Source organism: Denticeps clupeoides, chromosome 9 (assembly GCF_900700375.1).
Source record: "Denticeps clupeoides chromosome 9, fDenClu1.1, whole genome shotgun sequence".
In the NCBI taxonomy this organism is placed as follows: Eukaryota; Metazoa; Chordata; class Actinopteri; order Clupeiformes; family Denticipitidae; genus Denticeps; species Denticeps clupeoides.
The window spans coordinates 12,251,533-12,275,797 of record NC_041715.1 but is presented as its reverse complement, the minus strand read 5'-3'; the positions used below and the strand labels follow the sequence as shown (position 1 = coordinate 12,275,797).

Here is a 24,265-nt window from a genome sequence, read left to right as displayed (position 1 = left end):
GTGTTTTCTAAGTGAAGTGAAGAAAAAAACTAAATCCCACCCACTCGAGCTGGGACGTGGCATAGGCAATATAGGCGAATATTTCTCAGACAGCGGCACACAAGTGCCTCACTACGAAAGAAGCACGTCTCTGCGGAGTCCAAGATCCAGGCATTTAACAGCCAATCAAAATGAAAAAAAAAAAAAAACCAGACAGTCTACAGGCCTAGAAAACAGACAATCAGAAAATAGCAGTATTGTATCTGAGTAAAATGCAGCACAACCACCAATGAAAAGGCATCCTGGAATTCCTCATGTTATTCTGCTACTTGTAACGAAATCTTCCAAAAATGTTGTTGATCCCTAAAGGTTTACAGCCTGTTAAATTACAACACTTGTTCAGACCAAGTAATCTGGGTCATATTTTGGCCAATCAAAAAAAAGGGCCTGGATAATAGCCAATTGTGGAGTAAAATAAAAGAAAAAGTGAAGTGATTGTCACATGTGATACACAGCAGCACAGCACACGATGCACACAGTGAACCTCCCTGAGTGAGCAGTGGGCAGCCATGACAGGCGCCCGGGGAGCAGTGTGTGGGGACGGTGCTTTGCTCAGTGGCACCTTGGCAGATCGGGATTTGAACCGGCAACCTTCTGATTACACGGCCGCTTCCTTAACCGCTAGGCCACAACTGCCCCAGTGGTGCAGCACAACCACCAATGAAAAGGCATTCCTGATTTTCTCATATTATTCTGCTTCTTGTAACGAAATCCTCTGAACATTCATTTTAAATGAAAGTGAAATCGAAGTGATTGTCATTGTAAAACACTGCAGCACAGCAGAAGGTGCCACATCGAAATGTGTCCTCCGCTTTTAACCATCAGCCTTGGATGAGCAGTGGGCAGCCATGAAAGGCACCCGGGGAGCAGTGTGTGGGGACGGTGCTTTGCTCGGTGGCACTTTGGCGGATCGGGATTCGAAGCGGCAACCTTCTGCTTACAGGGCCACTTCCTTTTCTGAACACCTATTCAGAGTAGTATAGGTTAAGTAGTATTTCGTTATCACAGGATGACTGACATATCACTGTAAACATGGCTAAAATTCACCCTGAAACTAAAGTTTTGATTATCAAGAGGCAGAAGACCAGATCCACTGCTGATGTGGCAGACACCTTCAATGTGTCTCAGTATCAAGAACAGAGGATAAACCCAGGTCAGACAGACCCCGCAAGACAACTGCTCGAGAGGACCATTTGTTGGCTCAGTCACCGCAAATATTGCAGACCTACTGGAGCCCACATGGATCCGAGATTCACCCAGAAAACAGTGAAGTTTGGTGGCGGAAAAATCATGATCTGGGGTTACATCCAGTATGGGGGTGTGCAAGAGATCTGCAGGGTGGAAGGCAACATCAACAGTCTGAAATAGCAAGAAATCTTAGCTACCTTTTATATTCCCAACCATAAAAGAGGCCAAATTCGGCAGCAGGATGGTGCTCCATCACATACTTCCATCTCTAAATCAAAGTTCCTCAAGATTAAGTCGCTCCAGGATTGGCCAGGCCAGTCACCAGACATGAACATCATTGAGCATGTGTGTGGTAGAGGAAGCATGGAAGACGAAACCAAAGAATATTGATGAACTCTGGGAGGCATGCAAGACTGCTTTCTTTGCTATTCTGACAGCACCACTTAATTCACTGACATATTTTTGTATTTGCTGTAAATTTGGGACTGGGTGGGACGGGGCAGGGTGGTGGTGGTGTGGGGTTTTAGCGGAATGTCACTCTTACCTGTCTTCAAAAGGTGAGAGCCCTCCATCTCAAGTTCATACTTTTTTTGTATTTATTTCACAGTATTTGAAATTGGTTTATTCAAATAAAATAATGTCTAAGACAAAGTTGTTCCATTTCTTGTGAGTATACACAAGAAATGAATGCTAGTAAAGCATAACTCAACAGTGTTTCATCACACCTGAGTTCAGCATCTCTAGCCACATCAAGGCCTAATTACTGCCACATCTCAACCTCAATTCTCAATCAAGAAATCACTTAAATAGGACCTGCCTGACAAAGTGATCTGGTTAAATACAATTAAACCAGCTGGTCTTGCTGCTTTTCACACCACTGTAAATTTTGTCGTTGAAGATGGTCATGCCCACATCACTCTGGCCACAGGGCATGGGTCATATGGTCCACTGGTCCATTAGGAGGGTGTAGAACTTGTGGCCACATACAGGTGGTCGCCTATGGTACACATGCAGTGTAGGCTGTGCAACCTCGTCAAGTCTGCTCGACGGCCCCACAACACAATTTCTTGACACACATGTTTCCGGTTAAAGGTCAAGGTCACTGATTCATGTCAGCTGTGTGTGGAATGGGTGTATACCTGGAATTGAGTTGGTCTGCAGACAATGGTTTTATTTTATTAAATCAGCGCAGCACAACTGGATGGAGTTATTAATTATTTTATTGTATTATAGTTTCTTAAAATCACAGTCAAGAGGAAGGCAAATACAGCTGACTGGAATATCAAAGAACATCAAAATTACACTAGACAATACAAATTAATTATATTTATTTAGTGTTAAGATACAAGAAATGATATAATGAACAGCAAAAGTAAAGACTTTTTTTTTGGTCGTGTTGTTCTTATTTTGCTTTTATGGACTCTCTCTCCTTGGGCAAAATGGAGGCCAGCCAGTCAGTGGTAACCTTGTGCGACTCCGCCCAGCTGTATCGAGGTGTATAACCTATATCCCTCTGAGCTTTTTGGTAGGAGAAGCTGAAGGGGGTGTTCAGCATGGTGAGAAGTTGCCGGTTTATGGGTGGTGTGTAGCGCAGGAACGGGCGGAGAACTGTCTGGAGGGTTTCCAGCAGGAAGCAGATGACATAAAGGAGTGGGAAGGGCAGACTGGGTCTCTCCTGGATGCCGAATCCTATGGGTGACAGCACAGTGTGGTTGAAGTCAGAGTAGCTGACAGGAGGCGTGTTATCAGAGATATAGTAGAAGTTTCCTCCAACTGTTGCTCTCTTGTTGGGGTCTCTCAGGGCTCTGGCTGCCTGAAGGTGTGCGAAAGCCACGTTTCCCACATAGACCGGGTTCACTCGAGCCTCTTTGCGAGATATCCGCAGTAGCATATTCCCGTTCCTTATTCCATCCTTCATGTGACCCACCGTGAAGCGACAGCCATCCCCAAATATGTACATGGGCCTCAGGCAGCAGGTTGCCAAGTGCCCTCCGTTTCTAAGCATCTCTCCGTTGGTGCTAAGGCACAGTCTTTCAGCCTCCTGCTTGGTCTTGCTGTAAGGGAACTTGAGGCAGGAAGAGTAAGGGGTTTCTTCATTGCCATTTATGATGGGGTCACCACGTGGGTTTGGTCCAGCAACCTCAATACTGCTGGTGTAGATGAAGGAGGACAGATTCTCCTGTAGACAAGCATCCAAAAGAACCTGGGTCCCTGGTGTAGACAGATATAACAGATATAAAGACAACCACTCTGAAATTTCTGTTCATTTTGTGTTAGAGAAATTTTGACACATGCCACAAAAAAGATTATTCATGAATTGTATATAATTTACATTATTAGGGTTATTTGTGTTATAATTCTCTAATTTGTGCAGCTGTAAAATGACTCCAGTAGGTTCTCATATGTCACGACCACATCTGGGCAAATTAAAGAACACAGCACAGCACAGCCTCTGGCTGGCCTCCTGATGCCCTGCCCCTGCAAGTCCCTGCTGGAGTCCCCAGCATCCCCCCCTGCATGTGGCATGGAGGTGGTCCTGGACCCTCTGGTGACCACTTATCATATCTCAGGGTTTTCGTACCAGGGTGCATGCAGCCCCTGCCACTGCATGCCCCTTTTTCTGTGTCCAGCCCTGCTCCCTGTCCCGGACTCCCCGGAGACCATTTACATACCACACTGACTATCCTCCAGCAGAGGAAGAGACATGCCCCTCCCTTGCAACTGCGACTGGCAGGTGGCGCTGTGGTGCTGGTATGGGAGGCAGGGGGTGAGCTGGCACATCTGCCTCAGCCTGCAGGTTGTTGGAAGTGTGTGTTGGGTGGAGACAGCAGCGGGCGGCTCCTTCAGCACACCTGTGATGGTGGGAGGCGGGTGCGGGGAGAGATGGTGCCAGTGGCTGCCTGGGAGAACGGGAACTGGAGGGATGAGTTCCCAGTGAGGCAGGCTCGGCAGCGCAGTCGCTGAGTCACGACTCCCCATCGGCCGGTTCCACCAGCTTACCGCCACGTCGCCCTCTTCCTCCTCCTCGTCCTCCTCCTCGCTGCTCACCTCATGACGCAGGACTCCCGCCCCATCAGGAAGTGTGCGGTGGGTGTCGCACACCCTCGTCTTCCAGGTCTGAGTTCTCCCAGTCCACTTGGGCATTGGAGAGGATGCTGCAGAGGTCCACGGTGGTCAGCGTGTGCGCAGTGGGGTACGCAAACCTTGCATCACCCTCCTGGCTGTCCCTACAACCACTCACCCACTGCGAACCCCACTTCCGGGTGTCTGGGATCACCGTACATAAACACACTCAGGTAACGTTCACATGTCCACTTTAAGCCACTTTAAGATCAATCTCCATCCATTAAGCCCAATTGGTGTCAGCTGAGATGGATCAGGACTCCATAGGACTCCATCAGGACACCTGCTGTGACAGCCCCATGGCCCCGCGGTGTCACATCATAAAAAAATTGAAGAGTGCTTAATGACGTACCTTTGACATTGACCGCATACAATTCGCTGTAATCTATACTTCCTAGGACGTCGATGAGAGAGGCAGTGTGGAACATGAGCGATGCTCCTTGACAGACTCTTCTGACCAGTTCGGCATCCCTGATGTCTCCCTCAAATACGCTGATCTTCGTCTCACCCCTCTTGTCTGAAAATCAGCCAATAAACAATGACAAGCTCATTGAAAAACAATCAATATTGTTTGGCAATATTATGTGACAATAAAATGAAACCAGCTGACCACAGAGAATATTTTAAAGGATGGCACAGCATATTTCAAGATGACAATGCCAGGATTCACTGGAATGTAATAACAAAAGATTGTTCCAGGTCTATCAAAACAATCCCATGGCAAATGCATGCTGTTAGCAATTTTTGGGGGCAGCATAGACTACTGTATTTAAATTGTACTTAAAAATTCCACCTTCAAGGTTGTGATCCAAGCTCAGTTATTAACCAGCTAAACTCAATTCTCATTAATACCAAACAATCATTATTAATTCAGTTCAACATATCAGTTCTATACAACAGTGAGTGATGTTTGACAAGCTCCCCAAGTCAAAAGTGACAAATAAAAAGGAGACTCTGAGCTGAAGAATGTCACATTCTGAGTTCATAAAAAGAGCAGTCGAGAGAGAAAACGATCCCTTAGAAGCTAACCAACAGCATTTTGAAACAGACAAGGACAAAGTTTTTAAAGTTTTTACCTTCTAGGGACTGTAAGAGTTCAGGTCGGATGTTCTTGTCCAGCAGCCGTATTTCGGCCAGCCTCTCCTCCTCCAGCAGCAATCTGACCACCCGGTCGCCCACAAACCCGAAAGCACCGGTCACCACACACACATCTCCAGTCAGAGACATGGTTACTGCTTCTCAACAACACTCCTCCTCTGTGAAAAAGAGAATTATTCAGACAGCGCTGGTATCTGGCAGCCAGGAACTGGCCGTTTTAATGCACTTGCATTTGCCAAGGACAGTCCCAATGCCACTGGGCGGGGACTTGGGAACACAAACAGACTTTTTGGACCATGTGTGTCAAGATGATCACTGCTAGACGAAGAATGATTAATAAATGGGTGTACAAATATGAATTTTTGTTAATACCAATAACATTTTATTCAGGGAGGATAAATAGCACAAGCAAAAGTTACATAGTACTGTTTGATGCTTTCTGATTTATTTTGTTTTTTTTTCTTTGGCTCTATCAAATACGGTCCTAGAAACCTGAATAAAATTATTTCAGAAAGGGAAACAGCCATGATGCATTTATTTTTTATTAGACACAGAGACAGTGGCAATATAAACAGCACAAAGTAAGACAAAACAGAAATCTTTCCTGTTTACATCGACTGTCTCTTAGAAGAGTAGAAAAAGTTGACGATGTGGCAGCAGGCTGTTTACCAGAGAAACAAGAGCGGAATGTAAATGGTTTTTTCAACTGCCACTACATGCTGAAATGTGGGGCTTGTGTCGACCTTGTGAAACATGAGCTGAAATTATGTTTGTGCATTTGAGGTATTGATTGGATGGATTTAAACAATCCTCACATTGTGGAAGTGAAGTGAGTGTCATTGTGACAGAACCCCGGACCGGTCAGAACGTGTTATTGGACTCTGCGCCTTCCCTTCCCTGCTGCTGTCTTCTGCCACCTCTTTCTGCAGCATTTGGAGTGTGTAGGAGAAGGAGGCGTAGAAGTAGGACACTTCGGGAAAAGGATTTTTAGTAAACAGGCACAACAAACCAGAATAAAGGGAACAGGAATAAACAAAAATGAGCCCAAAGGCATGAGACATAAATGTCTTGAAACTGAACACAAAGAAACAAAGTCCAGATTAATTCTGCATCAGCTCCCGGCCTACTCACTTGTGCGTCAGCTTGGAGTGATCAGGACCAGCCACTCATGTAAAATTGCTTCAAAAGTTTTGTAATTTTTAAGAATTCTTTGCACAATAAATGTGCATAAAATGGCATTCTATACTTCTGCTGCAATGTATCTGGTATGTGAGTATTTTCAGAAAGTCATTTTGACTTATTAATATATATAAGTATATAAAATATATATACATATATATACACACATGCAAAAGAAATGAAAATATCTCAATATATATGTTGTTAATGCACATGCTTCAAATTATACCACAACATAGATTTTAGGCCTTATTGCCAGGCCCCAGTCTAAGGTGTCCAGTGATTTTATGAAATAATATATTCCATGTATCTTAACAATTATTAAACAATTGTCTTTCAGCTATGCTAGACAATTGGAGATTTATTTTTTCATTTGACAAGCCTCGAAAAGACAAATTTACTTTGATGTCATCTCAGCTTTTTGCTGAGTAGGTAGGGGGCAGTCCTGAATTTGTGCTTCATATACAGAACCTTCCGGTGGGTGGACAGTCATAGTGCAGGCGCGTATTCCACCCAGGGGCTCCAGCACGTCGAACTCATGTTCCCATTTATCAGTCTCTGGGTTGTAGCACTGCACAATGTCCACCATGCAGCGGCTGTTCCAGGAGTAGCCACCAACCACATAAATCTTGTCCTTGAAAACGGTCACGCCCACGTCACTCTGGCCACGGGGCATGGGTGCCACTATGGTCCACTGGTCTGTTAGGGGGTTGTAGAACTCACAACTCAGCACGTCGTCATAGTCGTTTGCGCCCCGGAAGTGGTTCCCACCCATGACATACAGGTGGTCACCTATGGTGCACATGCAGTGTAGGCCGCGCAACTCCATCATGTCTGCCCGACGGCTCCAGGTGTCTGTTTCTGGGTCGTAGCAGGTCAGCTCTTTTTGGAAAGTGTCTTTTGTGATGCCACCTAGTGGAGACAAGATGAAACAGGAAATTACAAGACACTTACAATCAGTTTGAAAAAAGTGAAGCACAGTGAGCATAGCACACGGTCTAGACAACAAAATGTGTCCTCTGCATTACCCATCACCCTTAGTGAGCAGTGCGTGGGGACGGTGCTTTGCTCATCATATTGTGGTATAATTTACCACCTCAGTGGAACCTTGCCAGTTCGGGATTCAAACCGGCAACTCTGCGATTACAGGTAACTTTGCTTACCCGCTAGGCCACCACTGCCATTATGATCTAATATAGAGCATAACATACTAACTCCAGTTTGGGGTGTATGGGGTGTTTGCCATCTTGAAGTGGAAACTCCTCTGACTTGCGCATTAGTTAGATGTACACATTTACGTTTCAAAATGCATGATACAAATTTTGTCAGAACCTGTTTCACGCCAGGCATGTTTCTATAAAATAAACTCAGTAATGCTCTGGTCCCTCTGCTAGAGCAGACCGCAGAATGGCAGGAAGGAAGTGGTCTAAGAGGAGTGTAGAAAGCTCAGCCTTGCAGGACACAACAGCCCTCCCCCCTCACCTGTCAACACCACGGCTCGGGGTCATTTCACCACTTATGGCTGGAAAATGGTTGCATAGAAAGACTGAATTACTTTTTCATGTGAATGAGGTGCTCATCCAGAATGTCTCATCCAGCATTCAAATATCAGGTCAAAAACTATAGAATTAAAATAACTAACAGTCACATTACATGTTTAGATATCTTGTTATTCATTAGTATATAGTCATGTTTCAGACAAACATGCAAAAATATCTCGATGCAGACCACAGATATGCCACTGACCCATTAAGTGTGGGCTCAGTGCACTTCCTGCCCATACTTCTCATTACTGGAAATTCTTACCTTTCTTAACATGCGAAACCGTGTTTCACTCCTACTGTTGCCATGAAACCTCAACAGAATAGGGTCATTGTTTCAATACATACCCAGCACGGCAAATGAGTCAGCTTTAGCAAGTGAGAATAGATTAAGACAGGCCCACAAAACACATTTTTGTGTGCTGAGTGAGCTTGACCAGTGAAACTTTTGAAGGGATTATTCTAAAAGAAACAGCTCAAAGTGTCCCTTATTTGAATGTGAAAATGGTTTCGGCTGTAGCCACTCACCGGAGACATACATCAGGCTCCCATGCACCGTTCCAGCATGGCCATAATGAGGCTCGCTCATTGGAGACACAAAAGTCCACTCATTCTTACTGAGGTTGTAGCACTCCACTGAGCCTGTTAGACAAAACATATTTTAATCTGTTATATCATTGGTTTGAGGGGGTGGGAGCTTTTATACCAAGCATGAGTAGCAGCTCCCCTTGTTTTACACTTTAGCAGTACAAAGCACTGATGAAAAAAAGGTGTTAAAGTGTTAGATGGTTTTTATTAGCTGTTTGCTAATAAAAAAAATCTTTTGTCTTGAAAGCATTATAAATACATATTTTAAGTGGGGTGGTAGTAGTCTAGTGGATAACACACATGACCAGAAAACCATGTAGTCACAGGTTCAAAGTACAGCACTTTCCCTAGCATGTTCTATTGTTGACAAGTTAGGTCTTATCAGGGCTCTTAGTTTTGTAACTCTCATCTGTGGAAACCAAATGAGAATTGCTGGTGTCCTCTCCTTGTAAGTCGCTGCCCATTGCTCACTAAAGGGTGATGTTAAAAGCAGAGGACACATTTTGTCGTGTCACCGTGTGCCGTGCATTGTATCAATATGACAATCCCTTTCACTTAACCCCGAGTGTTTGTAACCCTGTCACTGCCGCCCTGGCAAAGGGTGTCTGTTGTAAATTTACATTTAAGGCAATGTATATGATAGGTGTGCCTTAAATACTGTAGGGTGAGCAAATAGTAAAGAAAGTGTTGCCACACTGGATATGTAGAACAGCTTATACAATAAACATACTTTCTGCACAGATATTCTAGAATTTGTACTTGATGCATAGACAAGTGCATCACTGTCATGCACATGTATATGATAGGTGTGCCTTAAATACTGTAGGGTGAGCAAATAGTAAATAAAGTGTTGCCACACTGGATATGTAGAACAGCATATACAATAAACATGCTTTCTGCACAGATATTCTAGAATTTGTACTTGATGCACAGACAAGTGCATCACTGTCATGCAGATGTGAGAAGAACACTGTTTTTTCAGCACAATGTGTCTATTGTGCTCTGTCATGTACGTATTAAGAAGGATCCTTTGTCACATATTTAGAAAAAAATCCTTTGTTCAAAATAAATTTAATGTTTACCCACAATTATTACTTTGCATTGTTACATGATTGATGTGGTGTTAACCACATAACTGTTAATGTTGTCTGGAATAGTGGTGAAAAAACATTTTTCATGCTTTTTTATTTCTTGTTCACATCTTCACTCTCTGGCAGGGATTCCAATTAACCTTATTTAGTTAAACCAAGCTATTCATCTCTGTGCCTACATGTAATTACTATTTCTCTCACCAATTTCTCCTGCCGTATTTCGTCCACCTACGGCGTACAGCTTCCCATTCAGAGTGCTCAGGTGGAAGAAGGTCCTCTTCTCATTGAGTGAGGCCACTTGCAGCCAGCGGTCAAAGCGTGGGTCATAGCGGTAGGCACTATCTACTGCTGTTTTTCCCTTTGTGTCGTAGGTGCTTTGGCCACCCACAATGTAAAGGAAGCCTCCTAGCAGGGCCACGCCATGCTGGTACCTGGGCGTGTCCATTGGCTGCAGTGCCCTCCAGATGCCCCCTGCTTCCTCATCGTATAGCCTGAGTTCCCGACTCACTACCAGCTGATGCCTCATAACCCCACCGAGCACCAGCAGGTGGGTCGCATTGGAGCGCATCTGTGTGCGTTCAGTCTGAAGTATAGGCTGAAGGAAAGGCAACATCTGGTAGTTGCTGGCTTCCAGAAGGAGGTTGACACAGGCAGTGTCTGTGCGCATGAAGGACTTGTTGCCGTCATTCTGGTCCTCCTGGGAGATCTGGAGCAGTTCTGTGGGTGTCATTAGTGGGAAGCGGATGTGTCGCATGAGGGCAAAAGCAGCTGGGCGTCGGCTGGCAGGCTCATGGGAGAGCCAGGCACGGGCCGCCTGGTACAACTCCATCTCAGAGAAGCCCTTGAGGCTGTTGCTGGAAAGCGTGTGGACCATGGTGGCCTCCGAGAGCTCAAGAAAGCAGTTGCTCTGAACCAGATCATAAAAGTTTTCCTGAACAAAGTTCTGGACGTGGGCCTGGACGCCTTCCAGTAGCATGTCTCTAGCAATGCGTTCTACCTCCACGCAGTTATCTACAGTGACCTGCAGTATTACAAAAACTTGTAAGTATTTGTACAGTGAAGTGTGAAACATGATAGCATTGCATTCTCTAAATAACTGCACATTAACTACCTTGTAAAACATTTATATGACAATCACAAAGACATTCAGGCATAATGCAAAGCCTCTATTGACAGTAGGGCACTATTTTCAGCAGCACTACACACTAAGGGTTGTCTGCAAGCAGAAGACTAAAGGGTTTTCATAAACCAGGAACCTCGTGGTGTTATCTTGAGGATGATGCAGCTCCCATGCCTAGTGCTCTGGGGTGCAATTAGCATCAGTCTGAAAATGGTGCCCTTAGAAAAGCAACAGTAACACATCCTATTCAATTACACAAATGCCTGTATGTCATTACTTGTTGGTAAAAGTAAGAAAACACAAAAAAAACCACAAAAGTCCATAATCACTGACATCAACAATTCGCTGTGCTTGTGTGCTCGTATTATCCCGTGTGTGTGCAGCCATGTCAGTCTGTATAAATGTATGCCTTTTTGTGACATGTCCTCGCCAGGTCCTCACTATGTCTGTCGTGTCTTCCTGTGTGCTCTTGTTATTTGTAAAAAAAAAAAAGCGAGGATGTGGGCTCTCCCATACGACTGCCGCCGGAGCGCTCCCGACGCGACACAGGCCTTTGTTCTAAAAGGGTCCTAAACTTGAAAGTTAGATTCACCCAGTTTCTGCCTACACCTTCAACTCTATCTGTTCTCTGTCTGATACATTCACCTTTAAAGACCCCGAGTTCTTTGCATTCTACAAAACGATTAAAAATAAGAATTTCAGATTTATTAAAATATGAAGCCTAATTATGTTGCGTTTCACCGTATGTTCCAATTTAAAAGACTGCTGGCCTGAGGGAAGAAAGTTATTCTTGAATGCAGGGAAGGAAGGAGAAATGTATGCGTAGTTTTAAAATCTTGATTTCAATTCAAGCCAAAGAGCAGCATTAAGATACTAGCGCTTGTAAATGTATTTTGTAAAAAAATATAGCATTGATTTTAATTGCTTTTTAAATGTAAAGTTATATGTAAGAGTCCAACAATTTTTTATGTATAAGAAAATAAAACTAATTTGTATCTTAAAAAAAACAGAAACAGGATTTAATCTTAATCCAACAAGGTTTCATGTTTTCATCTTGATGTTCAGGTGACCTATGACATTTTATTTTACATTTTGATTCCCAATGATCATTTATTAGTTTCCTCTGTGTCGTGGGTGTGCTATACCTCACTGCCGAGGAGCTGGTTGCAGAAGTTGAGGACTGGCATGACCTGCAGAAAGCTGGCTGCCTCCAGAGTGTCCTGCAGGTTACTGAGCTTCAGGTCGAGATGGGAGGTGTAGATGAAGTTGATGATGTTCTTGAGGCCAGTGCTGCTCACACCATGAAGTTTAATCTCTTTGAGCTCCTGCTCCCGCATCCCACCTTGGATAGACACAGCGAAACGTACAGAATTTATTTGCTTGCTTAGTTAATGGTAACGCAGGCCATGCAGTCAAATAAAAAATTGTGTGCTGAATTCCCAAATTCTTGAGGACTCACCTGTGAACATGGCTTTGAAGTAATCGCTTGCTGAAGCCATTATGACTCTGTGCACTGGAAACCTTGTGCTGCTGTCGCCAGGAATCAGGGTCACGTCACACAATGTTTCATCTGAACGAAACTGGTCGAGCCCCTAATGAAAAGACAACTTAAAAAACATATAACCACGCTGTAATCCTGAACAGACGTGAACATTGTGCGGACATGTACCTGCAGCATGGCATTGCCATGGTTCTCACAGCTGAAAACCCTGTTCTGAGGTTTGGGAGGGACGGTGGGCTTGGGTGCTTCAGGCAGCTTGGGCGCCACAGCAGGGTTTTTTGGTGCAGATTCTGGTGGCTTAGGGAGCGCCTCAGAAGGCTCAGCTGCCGGCTCAGGGGATGGAGGGACCGGGGCAGAGGCTCGGGGACTACTGGCTTGAGGTGGGGGTCGGGGCTGTTGTCTTGACTGTCCTCTGCTTAGACGTGACAGCCGGCGATGCAGCTTTCCCTCCTCGCCATTGTTTCTGGAAGACACATCAGTCATTCTGTGGAGGTTTGCCAGCAGGGAAGTTAAAAGTGAATAAAAAAAAAGCATAAATACACATAAAAATCACACTTCTTACCCCATTTTATCTCCTGCCTGATTCCGTCGGCCGAAAGGCAAGCCCACGAAGGATTCACTTCACTTCGGAAGCTGAGGAGTTTCACGACAAAAAGGAGAAATGAATTTTCTGTTACGCACATTGCATACGGCACCAGGGCCGTATGAAGGAGGAAGTGAGACTGCACCGGGGCATCGTCTGCCATCACACGAACACAGACAAGGCAGCGGGAACAGGTGCAGCCTCTTTGCAGCATGCAGCGAGGATGTGGGCTCTCCCATACGACTGCCGCCGGAGCGCTCCTGACGCGGCACAGGCCTTCGTTCTAAAAGGGTCCTAAACCTGAAAGTGAGATTCACCCAGTTTCTGCCTACACCTTCAACTCTATCTGTTCTCTGTCTGTTACTTTCACCTTTAAAGACCCCGAGTTCTTTGCATTCTACAAAACGATTCCTGAAAAAGTTGCATTTAATAAGATAAGATATCAAACCGATAAAATATAGAATCTGAAGTGATGTTATTAATCTGTTAAAAGTTGATGGTAATCACCATAACATAGAAACATAGATACGGTACTTATTCTTTTTTTGCATATTTAGCACAGCAGAACAGCTTACCTAGAACTGAGGCCTGTTCAAAAATGCCGCTGTCGTGGCTGCCCTTGTTCAACTATGAGAAAGAACTAACTAAATGTACCTCTCACACAATCAGCTCATGGCGTCTCACCAAGTGAACCAAGACCTCAGACACTTCCGGTTCTGCGTTTCCTTTTAACTCCTCTCGTGCTCCTACATGCTTTCATGCACCTTCTCCCCTCTTCTCATCTTATCTTTGGTAAAAAAAAAAAAAAGAAAATTATGAGGCATTATTTGCAACCTGGACGCTGCTTACCTACGAGAGGACTCTCTCTCAGATGGCATGGAGAGGAGGACTGTACTTGAAAGAGAAAATGAGGAAGCAGACGTTAAATGCTCGAATGACTCAGTGGCTGTTTTGACTGAATTTTTGCAGCGTGCACTTTCATCTCAGAGGATCGGCCGAGGTCTCGGGTCTGGAGGATCTCCCCGCTCTTTTATGTTTTATTTGGAGTGCAGAGATCATGCCTCTCGCCTGCCACTTGAAAAAAAAAAATGCCATGATGGGTTTTGGCATAAGGAGGACAGACAAGACACCAGGGATGCTTTCAAATGAGTTTTATTTTAACACCATTCTTGATCGTGCTGCCATTAAAGTTTTAGGTACTGTAGCTTTCCTCATCCTTGATAGAATTCCATTCTTCATTATATCAGACACTCCCTTCTCAATTCTCTCAATCGTAACTCAAACCAAAAAAAAAAAAAAAAACCAGACGTTCACATAGGGCGTCCCTTCTCCGTTACTGCCAAGTGCCTTCCATTTCACATTCAGAAACCTCCCCATCTTCATCATTCTTCACCACAGTTTTCAGGCAAAATCATTCACTGATACACATTTATTGCAATTGCTGCCATTTGGAGAGGAAAATTAAAAAATTGCTTGTTTTCCTGGAAAGCAATCACCTCTCCTGCTTCTGCTCTCTGTTCATTGTCATCCTACATATTGTAGTCTTTTCTGCAAGCTTTTTTTTTTTTTAAAGTTTGGACATTTGAATGAGGTTCCTGTTTATCTCAGACACATTCCTGCAGCCTGGTAAGAAAAAAAAACAGTGATCCGTTATCATATCATATGGGGAATTTCAGTGTGCAATCATAGCCCAGGACTTACCAGATAGAGCCATTGACAAACGGAACTCATCATTGAGGATCTGCAGAACCTCTCTGACTCCATCTTCACCCTAAAATAGACATAGTGGAGATAGACATTAGTTTGTTGTGCTTAGGAAGCAGAAAGCTGTATTTTAACCAGTCTTCAGCACTTAAACAGCATAAAAAATTCAGGACAATTAACTAACTACCCCGAAATCACAGTAAGGAAGAAATTTAAGCAGGCAGTGAAGTACATGTAAACACAAACACACACCTTGTAGGCTAAACCCCACACTACTGGCCTGCCGATGAACACACACTTGGCTCCGAGGGCCAAGGCCTTCAGAACATCACTCCCAGTGCGAATTCCACCGTCCATGTAGACCTCGACCCTGCCCTGAACCGTGTCCACTATCTCAGACAGACAGTCTATCTGCAAGGGACAGATAGGCAGATGTAACATGGTGAAGGACACACCGTAAATCCCAGATGTTACTGTTCTCTGTGAAGGTCACATCTGAGTGTCCCTGAGCTTCTAACGTCACTGTTTTGAAAGCATTTACGAGGAAAACCATGGAGCATAACCTTGAGTAAGAACTCCACAGTATCACGTCCAAGTTAAAACTTTACTCATTTTAATAACAGGACTTTGTAACATTTCTTTGTATCGAGCTGCCTTTTTTGTCAAACGTGATTGAGAGTTTATCTCACAGTGGCAGGTCCCCCATCCAGCTGCCGACCACCGTGGTTGGACACGATGATGCCCTGGACGCCGTGCTCCACAGCCAGCTCTGCATCCTCCTTGGTGAGAATGCCTTTAATAATGATGGGCAGCCGGGTGATGGACTGCAGCCAGCACACATCCTTCCAGCTGATGGAGGGGTCCAGGGTGTTAGCAGGGATGCCGTACTCCTCTGGACCGGCTGTTTCCTGCAGAGGTTGGCAGACACAAGCAAATGATGTCAACGTGAGTTTTATCTACTTGAGGTAATGCCTAAATTCAAGACAACATGAACATGTTAATTTGAGAAGAGTTAAGCTTGACTACCCGGTGGCAGCACAAAATAGGAAATTTTCTTGTCCCATAGCAAATCTTGTCTCATAGCATTCTGAACACTTTAGGGCACTTTCAGCTTTTTAAGTAACACAACAGCATTGTGACTTTGTCTGAAGATGTGCATTTATGTGCATTGATGTGGGTGGTAGTAGCCTAGTGGGTAACACACTCGCCTATGAAGCAGAAGACCCAGGTTCAAATCCCGCTTACTGCCATTGAGTCCCTGAGCAAGTGACAAGACACTTAAACCTGAGTGTCTCCAGGGGGGGACTGTCCCTGTAACTACTGATTGTAAGTCGCTCTGGATAAGGGCGTCTGATAAATGGCGTAAATGTGAATGTTAATGTTCTTAGACACTAAAATGATTTCTTCATACAGTACCTGTATGCATTTTTCTCTTTATGCTTTTGCATACATTTATGGTATTTACGGCATCAATAACTGGATGACTTTACATCACTGTAAGAAGATAGTTGTCACCCCCATTTCAGTTCAGGCCCTTTGGCTACTGTCTGCTTTGCTTCCCCACATTTAGGGCACTATTCTTCAAACTGCCGCAAAGTGCCTCTAAGTGTGGGTCTTGTTTGCTAGTGTAAGGTCAAGCGTCCTCAGGCTTTTATTAAAATAATGATGGTTTGACAAATTGAAGACTGTGTTTTTTTTCACCACAGGAAACTGTCAGACTGAACTTACCTGGAAAACACCATCAAAATTCTTAACTTTCAGGTGCGGTGGGAGCTTGAACTGGTTGCGGATGTCGTCTCGCCGCTTGCCGGTGTAGGGAACATCTACGGTGAGCACCAGGGCCTTGTAGCCGAGGGTCTCCACACGGTGAACTATCTGCTCGGACAGTTTGCGGTCCCGGTATAAGTAGAGTTGGAACCAGCGGTATCCGCTAGGTGCTGCAGAGGCAATCTCCTCCACTGAGCAGGTGGAGTAGGTGCTGGTAATGTAGCAGGTGTTCAGTGCCTCTGCGGCTGTGGGAAGCAGTAAGGAATGAAGAGACAGGTGGAGAGGAAGAGACATCGGTGTCTTCACTATCTTGTACTTCAAAATCACTATGTGCTGAAGGTGCCCTGTCATGGCTGTCATGGCGATGGTGATGGTTAAAAGCAGAGGACACATTTCGTTGTGTGCAACGTCTGCTGTGCTGCAGTATTTCACAATGGCAATCACTTCATTTTCACTTTACAAGTGACTGGCTGGATGAAAAAAAGGAATTTATAATATCATATCAAGAATATCAAGAATACAGTAGATAACTCCACATGTGTTCATTCATAGTTTTGATGCCTTCAGTGAGAATCTACCAAAGTAAATGGTAATGTAAATAAAGAAAACAACATTGAATGTCCAAACCTAAAGACTGCCAGGTTACACAATTTCAAAATGGTTAACAGTTAACTTCATTCATAATTAACAAAAGTGATGCCAAAGTAATTATTACTTTTATATTAACTATTGAAATAGTTACATTATAGTTACACTATTACATTTTAAATACCGTAACTGGTTTTTGTAATGAATTTTTATGAATTTCAAAAGTAATCTTTCCAACAATGCATTTCAATTGTGCCATGTAGCATTTTATTCATTTTTTTTTAACAAATAGCATCTCTAACCTCTGGAAGTGGCCATCTCCCCCTCATGCCAGGCCAGGCAGTGAAAAGCAGTGGGTGCAATGCCGACTGGAAAGCTGATCTCTGTGCCCAGAATTGTGGTTCTGGTGTCACTCACTGACACATCCCGTAAGATCCGTGGACGCAGACGAATTCTTAACAAAGGTGAGGAAAAACAATCAAAGATATAAAAAGGAATATGAAACATTCATTGTTTTCAAAATTTTTTCCTTTCCCCCCCCACGCCCCCAACATGAGAGCCACTGGTTAGTACCACTTGTAAAGAAACAACTACAAGGGCAACCTCTGACCAATAATGGGCACAATGTATTTGGGGGCACCAAATATGCCATTGATATTTTTGATATACATTAATCTTTAATGAGTGAATTTTAATAGTATGAGATGTGAATGGTGACACCAGCCCCACTGAAAATGACTTGTTGTGCCCCTCCTGTGTTCCTTCTGTCCCGATCTAGATGGCGCTGGCTGAATCCATTACCGCTTGTAGGCCAGCAGATTGTCATCCCTGGTGCAGCATTCATCGGCTCCGGCCGCATAGTAGTCCCAGGTGGCCTTGGACAGATGCTCTTTGGCGTACTCCTCAAAGTCGGTCAGACAGATCATCGACATCGACATCTCTTCACAGTGTGCTCCCTCCCTGCAGAGCAAAGCGAGTGCAGCTTTAAGGCACCCCTCTCCCCCCTCTCTAATCTCCCATTTTGGAAACTCCTGTTACCACCGCTGCTTCACTTTAGCAGCATCACTCGTCATCATTCAAAATTATCAAGGCTTTTCTGCATGTGCTGTGCTCTGAAGGCATCACGTCAAGGGACTTGTCTTTGACTCTTTTTTTTTTTAACACCCTGTAATTTCTGCAATAACGTAGCCACACTGAATATCTATTGACGAAGCAAAAGAGTTGGTTTAAAAAGAACACAGTCTACTTACTACACACGCTTGTACGGCAGTCTGTATTCATCGACGTTAGAACTCATGAGGATACGTTCATTCTTGCAAAATCCCTCAAAGACTGAACTGGACATGTGGCATGCGTGCTCTTTTTTGAAAAGACCCTCTATGTAATCAGTAATCTCAGTGTAGCGGTTCGCATTAAACTTTTGTCCTGTGGACTCTGTAACACATTAACCTTTCCAGACAGTTATCTACTCCATCGTAATCAGCAAAACGAAAAGACCAGGCATTACATACAGAAAAAAAAAAAAAAAATCTCCAGACCAGTATGAATTAAGCTCCTGAAGTGACTCACTGCTGTGGTCAACCGCATCGCAGCTTCAGCCAGACTCTCCTGCCCGTGTTGTGGGGAGCCGAGTGACGCGGGCCGGTTTACACGCTCTCTCTATTGTGCAACACTGCTGGGCCTTTTTCGCCTCTGAGATTAGTCCTGACAGCGGGAGTGACCCCACGGTGACCTGTGCCATTATTGTGTTTACATAGGTTGGAAATGTGCTGATGGCTGAATGGGCGTACGTGTGAGAGGAGAACTCTATCCTTGCCGCTCACATTTTACGTTTGCTTGGTTATCCAGCACCTACAACCCACAGCCTGTCACCTTATCATTTAAAGCATCACTGCAGATATGCCGTATAACTGTGATCGTGTCAACAAAAATTATTAATACATTAACCCGCCCCAACAAAGGTGCTTTAAGACAAAAAACTGCAGTAAAATAAGATAAAGTAGTCCAGAACTTTCGTTCAATGGCGTTCTTGTGATTTTGTCAAATTGAAAAAGTGCGTTCACATGATTTAAACTGTTTAAAATGGGTGCCTTTGCATTGTTTTTTTTTTCACACTGCTGCATTCAGCAGCAAAAATATTCATGTAGATATCATCACAGACCCACAATAGCGCAGAGACCAATGTGTTAGATGCTATATTAAAAAAAATGGTCACATCACTAATAATAAGAATAATACATTAATTTTCATTGCTAAGGCCTTGCAGCTGATTCTTTTGCAAGTATGACAATTCTTCGTCTAAATTGTTACTCAAATTCTATAAAAATGTAGTTCTTTCAGCGAATTGCATGTTATTGTAGTTAGTTATAAGTGAAGGCCTGTCTCCTATCTTGCATGTTAATGTACAGTAAATACCTGGAGCACAGCTCGACTAGAGAAAGGGCATCACTCTGAGTGTTGTCATGCAAGAGAAACCTCAACAGTCAGATATGCAGAATGCCAGATATGCCAACCAGACACTTTAAAAATGCCATCATTAACACTGAGAGGTGTGAGGGCAGCATGTGGTTATGAGTATAACTGTTCTTTCATCCAGAGAAATGTATGGATCCACTCACCCAAAGCAACCCGTGAAACTCATCCTCCCTCTGTGAACGTCAGCTGCAGTGAGCGACTGCCTTAAGAAACAGACAACACACGGCTGCTCAGGTTATTTCCCACAAAACCCGGTCTGGGCATTAGCACTTTTTGCCCAACTATGGGAAAGGTAGCATATGTATAAAGCATATAGTCTAAACCAGCGGTCACAACCCTGGTCCTGAGAAGAGGGGAATCAAGTGTGCTAAATGCAGGTAAACACTGAAATGTGTAGGACAGTGCCCTGCAGGACCAGGGTTGTTTACCCATGGTTTAAACACTATTGCTAACCAAAACCTAGATTCACATTTGTTCTATTGGTAATTATATTTATATAAGTGGTCACATATAAAGTTTTTGACCCTGGTATGGACATGGACTTGGATGACATGTGTGATGATAAATGAACACTAGAGGGCAATGGAGGAGCAGAAACAGCCAAGTAAACATGGTTCGGATGCCCAAAAGTTTGCCATCCCACAAACAGACATCTTAACAGATGCAGACATTTTAATATGAACACCAAAAATGGTTACATGGCTACATGGTAAAAATATATATATATATTTTTGTATAATATATTAAAAGGAACAATTAAGTGAACAATGACCTCATGGCTCCTGAACCAATAAACATGAGCAGAAAACAGCTAATCTCAACTGAAAGGGACAGTGTGCGTGTGTGAACATGTGTGTGACATTTTTGTGAATTGTGACAGTGCCATTCCACACACAGGTCATTTAACAGCTTTCAGCTGCTTTTTTGTGAAGCGCATTGTGCAGGTATATTTCTAGAAGGACAACTCACGAACCTGGTAACTTTATATTATTTATATCAAATATTTGAAGAGATATTTATGTAAAATGCACTATTTATTTAATTCCACTGTAAGTGTTTACAGTTTTTTGCTTATTTATTAATTATGTACGAATCCGTTTTTTTTTTGTGGGTTTTGCCAGTGATCTTAATTTATGTGAAACTTATTGCCATCTTTAGTTCCTTCATGAGTGTGTACCTCTGAGTAGAAAGACCCAGAGCAGATTAATGTGTGTGTCTTACCTCGTCATTGAAGCCCCCGCTCCGCTCCTCTGTTTCCTGTTCCGTACGTGCCCCAACAGGGCTGTATCCGACCTGCGACCTGAGAGTCTCTGGTATTCTTCGCACACAGGCCCCACTCACGTACACACATGTGCTCACACACACACATACACACACAGCAGCTAACCTCCGCTGTCAGCACTATGGACTGGCCCTCTCTTTGTACATTGCTGAAAAAAGGGGGCAGATAGCAAGTTTTTGTTTCAATTGTGTGACGAGTGAGGGAGTCAGAGGTGATTGAAATGCACATTATGGACCTGATATCAAACCTCTATAAATATGTGTGTACCTTGTGTACTTATCATGAGTAATTTTTTTAAATACCTGACCACTCCTGAAGATAACCCCTTTTTCCATTCAGTATACTTTCATTATATCACCGCCAGAATACCCAATTTGAGTTTTTTTTATTTTTTTATTATTATTCCTATTCAATGTTCTGGCCAGAATGTGCATACATTTTAAACCACCTCCTGTCGACATGCCACATCTTCAAGTATAAGACAGCATCCATCTCTACTACAGGTATCTCGGGACAATGCATGCATGCAGGTTATGCACCAAGTCTTACTTGTTGCTGAGAAAATACAAGGTCAGCATACCATTATCTTCTTCAGAGCTGCTTGGGTTCCATGTTTAGTTGAAAACCAGGTCTGGGTGTCTAAACCCATTGTTAATTAATTGTGGTTATACATTCTGATTGTCTGATTGGATGTTGTAACTGACTCACATGAAGCGTGACTGAGACAAAAGGATGCAGAGTTTACTAAAATAATACGTGAACACCCCAGGAACAGCCAGTCACATTCCTCAAGACGCTCAGCCAGACGCGGCTCAGAGAAACACAGCTGGGATTCAGACGGTGCCCGCTGGCCGCACGTTGCAGGCGTACTGTAAAGCTGGCTACTTCGGCTTAATGCTATCTAGTCAAAATGATGGATGGTCGAAAAATAAAAGCTGCGTTACACTGTACCTCTGAGAAAAGATCAGACTGGTGCTTCTGTAAGCATGGCTGAGACCCGCTGTGAGTAGGAGTCTCTACTGTAACACAGTGTTGAATTGGATCAGCGCTCAGAGGCAGCTGACGTCAACATGGCTGCCGCTGGTCCAAACAACACCAAAAACGCATTTAAGTAAATGACTATAAATTGCTGGTGGCAACTGAAAAATCCACTTTAGGCCCTTAAAAAAAATACATGGCAACCAATGCACTACATTGTAGATCAGATTAGAACAGATTTAAATAGATACCTTTATTGACTTTTGAAACATCTGAATATATAACCTTTAGAGATTACCAAAAAGCGATATTATATAATAAGAAATTATTAATGTATATATTTGGACTTAATACAATGATATAACTGCTACTTAATATGCTAAAATATGTAGTTTGCCAATTCACACAATAAAAATACAGTAATGTTACAAAACTGTTACAATATAATGTTACAAATATGCTGAGTAACTAACTAAGCATGTTCAAAGCAAATAATGTAAAAATAACATTTTAACTGCAAAACAGGATGAAATAGGAGGGTCATGTCCACAGTGGAGGTTCCCAGACCTTTCCTAATTTGGTGAGATTTGATTGGCCTGATCATCCATGCTAATCATCTTGAAGAAAGTGTGTTGATGGACAAGGAATAAAAAAAGGAAGTGGAGAGCTGTATTTGACTCTAGAATAATAGCCAATGGTTCAGTTGTGTAATATGTATAAATCTGCTCAGCAGTGCTCAGCATGCCTAAATTTTCCTGTTCCGACTTTTGATTGTTTAAAGATATAAAAATAACCATAAAAGAACTGAGTAAGGCTATGAAAGAAAGAGGACCCCGGTGTCTGAACTCAGCGTGAACGAAACAAAACCCCCCTCTGAGTTTGTTAGAGCGTTTTTCAAACAGCTAAAGCTAAATTAGATTCTCCCCTTCTATTCTCCCCTTCTATCCATTACAGCTTTTTGCAATTGAATTTACTTCACGCCGAAATGTGATTGGTGCAGTCGAGTGCAGAACAGAGGTGAGCTCTGTGTTTACACAGCGCCGTCCCTTTAAAGGCCCTTTGTTTTGTTTCGCGTTCGCGGCGCGAGGGGCCTGACGGCCAGGCGTGGAGCCGGGCCTGACACTTTCGTGACGGGCCCCCTTCGAAAGGAGCTGCTCTCTAGCCGCTTTGGTGGAGGTGTAAATTGTGTTAATCCATAGCTGGTCCTTTCTCTCCTGCTCATTAATCCTCTCACCTTCTCTCCTTTTATTCTGTGGAAAAGGCTTCCATTTCAACAGCTTCACATGCTGCTGGAATCTGGCACTGGTAACGCTGTCAGCATGAACCATGTGTGTTAAATTGTGCCGGTGTGTTCTTGTCTCACAAACACATAGATATGTCTGAAGATGGGTTCTGTGCATGTGTGTGTGTGTGTGTGTGTGTGTGTTTTGCAGAAAGGAGTCTTGTTTCTTCCTGGTCCTTTCGTTCCACATCAGCATGAGCCAAAATCATTCTGGCCGCTGGTCACAATGCACCCCTTTATATGAAAAACACCACCTCTGTCTGTCAAACAGTGTTTGTTTTACATGTTTTACAGACGAACACACACTTATGCACACACAGGGCCTTTCACATATGCACTGGTTTCTTGACCAGGTACATGCTCAGCCACAGTATTTTCACACCCTGCTATTGGCTCTATGAAGGCATTGTTGGCAGTATAATTTATTTCTCGTAGATGTACAGTAACGGTCAAACGTTTAGGAAACACCTATTCATAATCTTTTTTCTGTTATAGAACAAAACATAAGAGGTTATGAGGAAATGTTCAAACAAGGCAAAAAGCATTTGCGTCTCTCCAAATCAGGGAGCTTTTCACACTCTTGGCTCCTCTCCACCACCTTAGACAGCAGGGATGGTGGTTTCCCAACAGTTCTGAAGGTTCATGCTGAACACTTTCTTATCACTCATGTTAATGAGCATCTCATGAAGCGGCTTTTGACAATGATGAAGAAAGCAGCCATGAAGGTAAAAAGAGGCGACTCTGAAAAAACAGATTCTATTAATTCGTTAAATTAAAGTGATTAAAGTGAAGTGATTGTGAAACACTGCAGCGCAGCACACGATGACACAACAAAATGTGTCCTCTGCTTTTTAACCATCACCCTTGGTGAGCAGTGGGCAGCCATGACAGGTGCCCGAGGAGCAGCGTGTGGGAAAGGTGCTTTGCTTAGTGGCACCTCAGTGGCACCTCAGTGGCACCTTGGCGTATCAGGATTCGAACCTGCAACCTTCTGAACCTGCAACCTGCCGCTTCCTTCCACTGCCCCTAAGGCCAGCACTGCCCCTTCATCAAACATACTTAACTTCCTCCTGATTCAAAAATACTCAATCGTTTTCTTGCATTGGATTCTTCAAAATGGCTTAGTCTCCGCAACTGC

At 43.6% G+C, this 24,265-nt stretch overlaps 2 protein-coding genes and 1 long non-coding RNA gene across 7 annotated transcripts; 1 reads left to right on the top strand and 2 right to left on the bottom strand.

The window, feature by feature from the left end:
* Positions 1-2,429: 2,429 nt before the first annotated feature.
* hsd3b1 (hydroxy-delta-5-steroid dehydrogenase, 3 beta- and steroid delta-isomerase 1) lies at positions 2,430-5,833 on the bottom strand. Its single transcript, XM_028990974.1, has 3 exons — positions 5,427-5,833; positions 4,703-4,867; positions 2,430-3,438 (listed from the first exon to the last, which is right to left on the bottom strand). Exons 1-3 carry the CDS (start codon positions 5,575-5,577, stop codon positions 2,630-2,632), a joined length of 1,125 nt encoding a protein of 374 aa, XP_028846807.1. The 5' UTR covers positions 5,578-5,833; the 3' UTR covers positions 2,430-2,629.
* A 141-nt stretch (positions 5,834-5,974) lies between these two features.
* Positions 5,975-13,943, bottom strand: LOC114796619 (kelch-like protein 9). 4 transcript variants are annotated; one of them, XM_028990972.1, is made up of 8 exons: positions 13,901-13,943; positions 13,031-13,101; positions 12,637-12,931; positions 12,427-12,559; positions 12,113-12,309; positions 10,049-10,868; positions 8,697-8,810; positions 5,975-7,539 (listed from the first exon to the last, which is right to left on the bottom strand). In XM_028990972.1, the coding sequence occupies exons 2-8, from the start codon at positions 13,033-13,035 to the stop codon at positions 7,025-7,027; spliced, it is 2,079 nt and encodes a 692-aa protein (XP_028846805.1). In that variant the 5' UTR covers positions 13,036-13,101; positions 13,901-13,943; the 3' UTR covers positions 5,975-7,024. The 4 variants fall into 4 exon arrangements, with proteins under 4 accessions (XP_028846805.1, XP_028846803.1, XP_028846804.1 ...); XM_028990970.1 differs by lacking the exon at positions 13,901-13,943 and adding an exon at positions 13,627-13,843 and having other exon boundaries at positions 12,637-12,952; XM_028990971.1 differs by lacking the exon at positions 13,901-13,943 and adding an exon at positions 13,627-13,842.
* On the top strand, positions 13,170-18,785 carry LOC114796622 (uncharacterized). 2 transcript variants are annotated; one of them, XR_003750763.1, is made up of 4 exons: positions 13,170-15,700; positions 16,462-16,583; positions 17,445-17,574; positions 17,889-18,785. It is a non-coding gene; the product is annotated as an uncharacterized LOC114796622 (long non-coding RNA). The 2 variants fall into 2 exon arrangements; XR_003750764.1 differs by having other exon boundaries at positions 17,403-17,574.
* The last annotated feature ends 5,480 nt before the right edge of the window (positions 18,786-24,265 follow it).

Coding starts and splice junctions, on each gene's coding strand:
- hsd3b1 (XM_028990974.1), bottom strand. CDS start 5,577: ATGTCTCTGACTGGAGATGTGTGTGTGGTGACCGGTGCTTTCGGGTTT. Junction 4,868..5,426: donor ACTCTTACAGTCCCTAGAAG/GTAAAAACTTTA, acceptor GCTGATTTTCAG/ACAAGAGGGGTGAGACGAAG. Junction 3,439..4,702: donor GTATGCGGTCAATGTCAAAG/GTACGTCATTAA, acceptor TGTCTACACCAG/GGACCCAGGTTCTTTTGGAT.
- LOC114796619 (XM_028990970.1), bottom strand. Junction 12,560..12,636: donor ATGGCAATGCCATGCTGCAG/GTACATGTCCGC, acceptor TCTTTTCATTAG/GGGCTCGACCAGTTTCGTTC. Junction 8,811..10,048: donor AAATACGGCAGGAGAAATTG/GTGAGAGAAATA, acceptor TTTGTCTAACAG/GCTCAGTGGAGTGCTACAAC.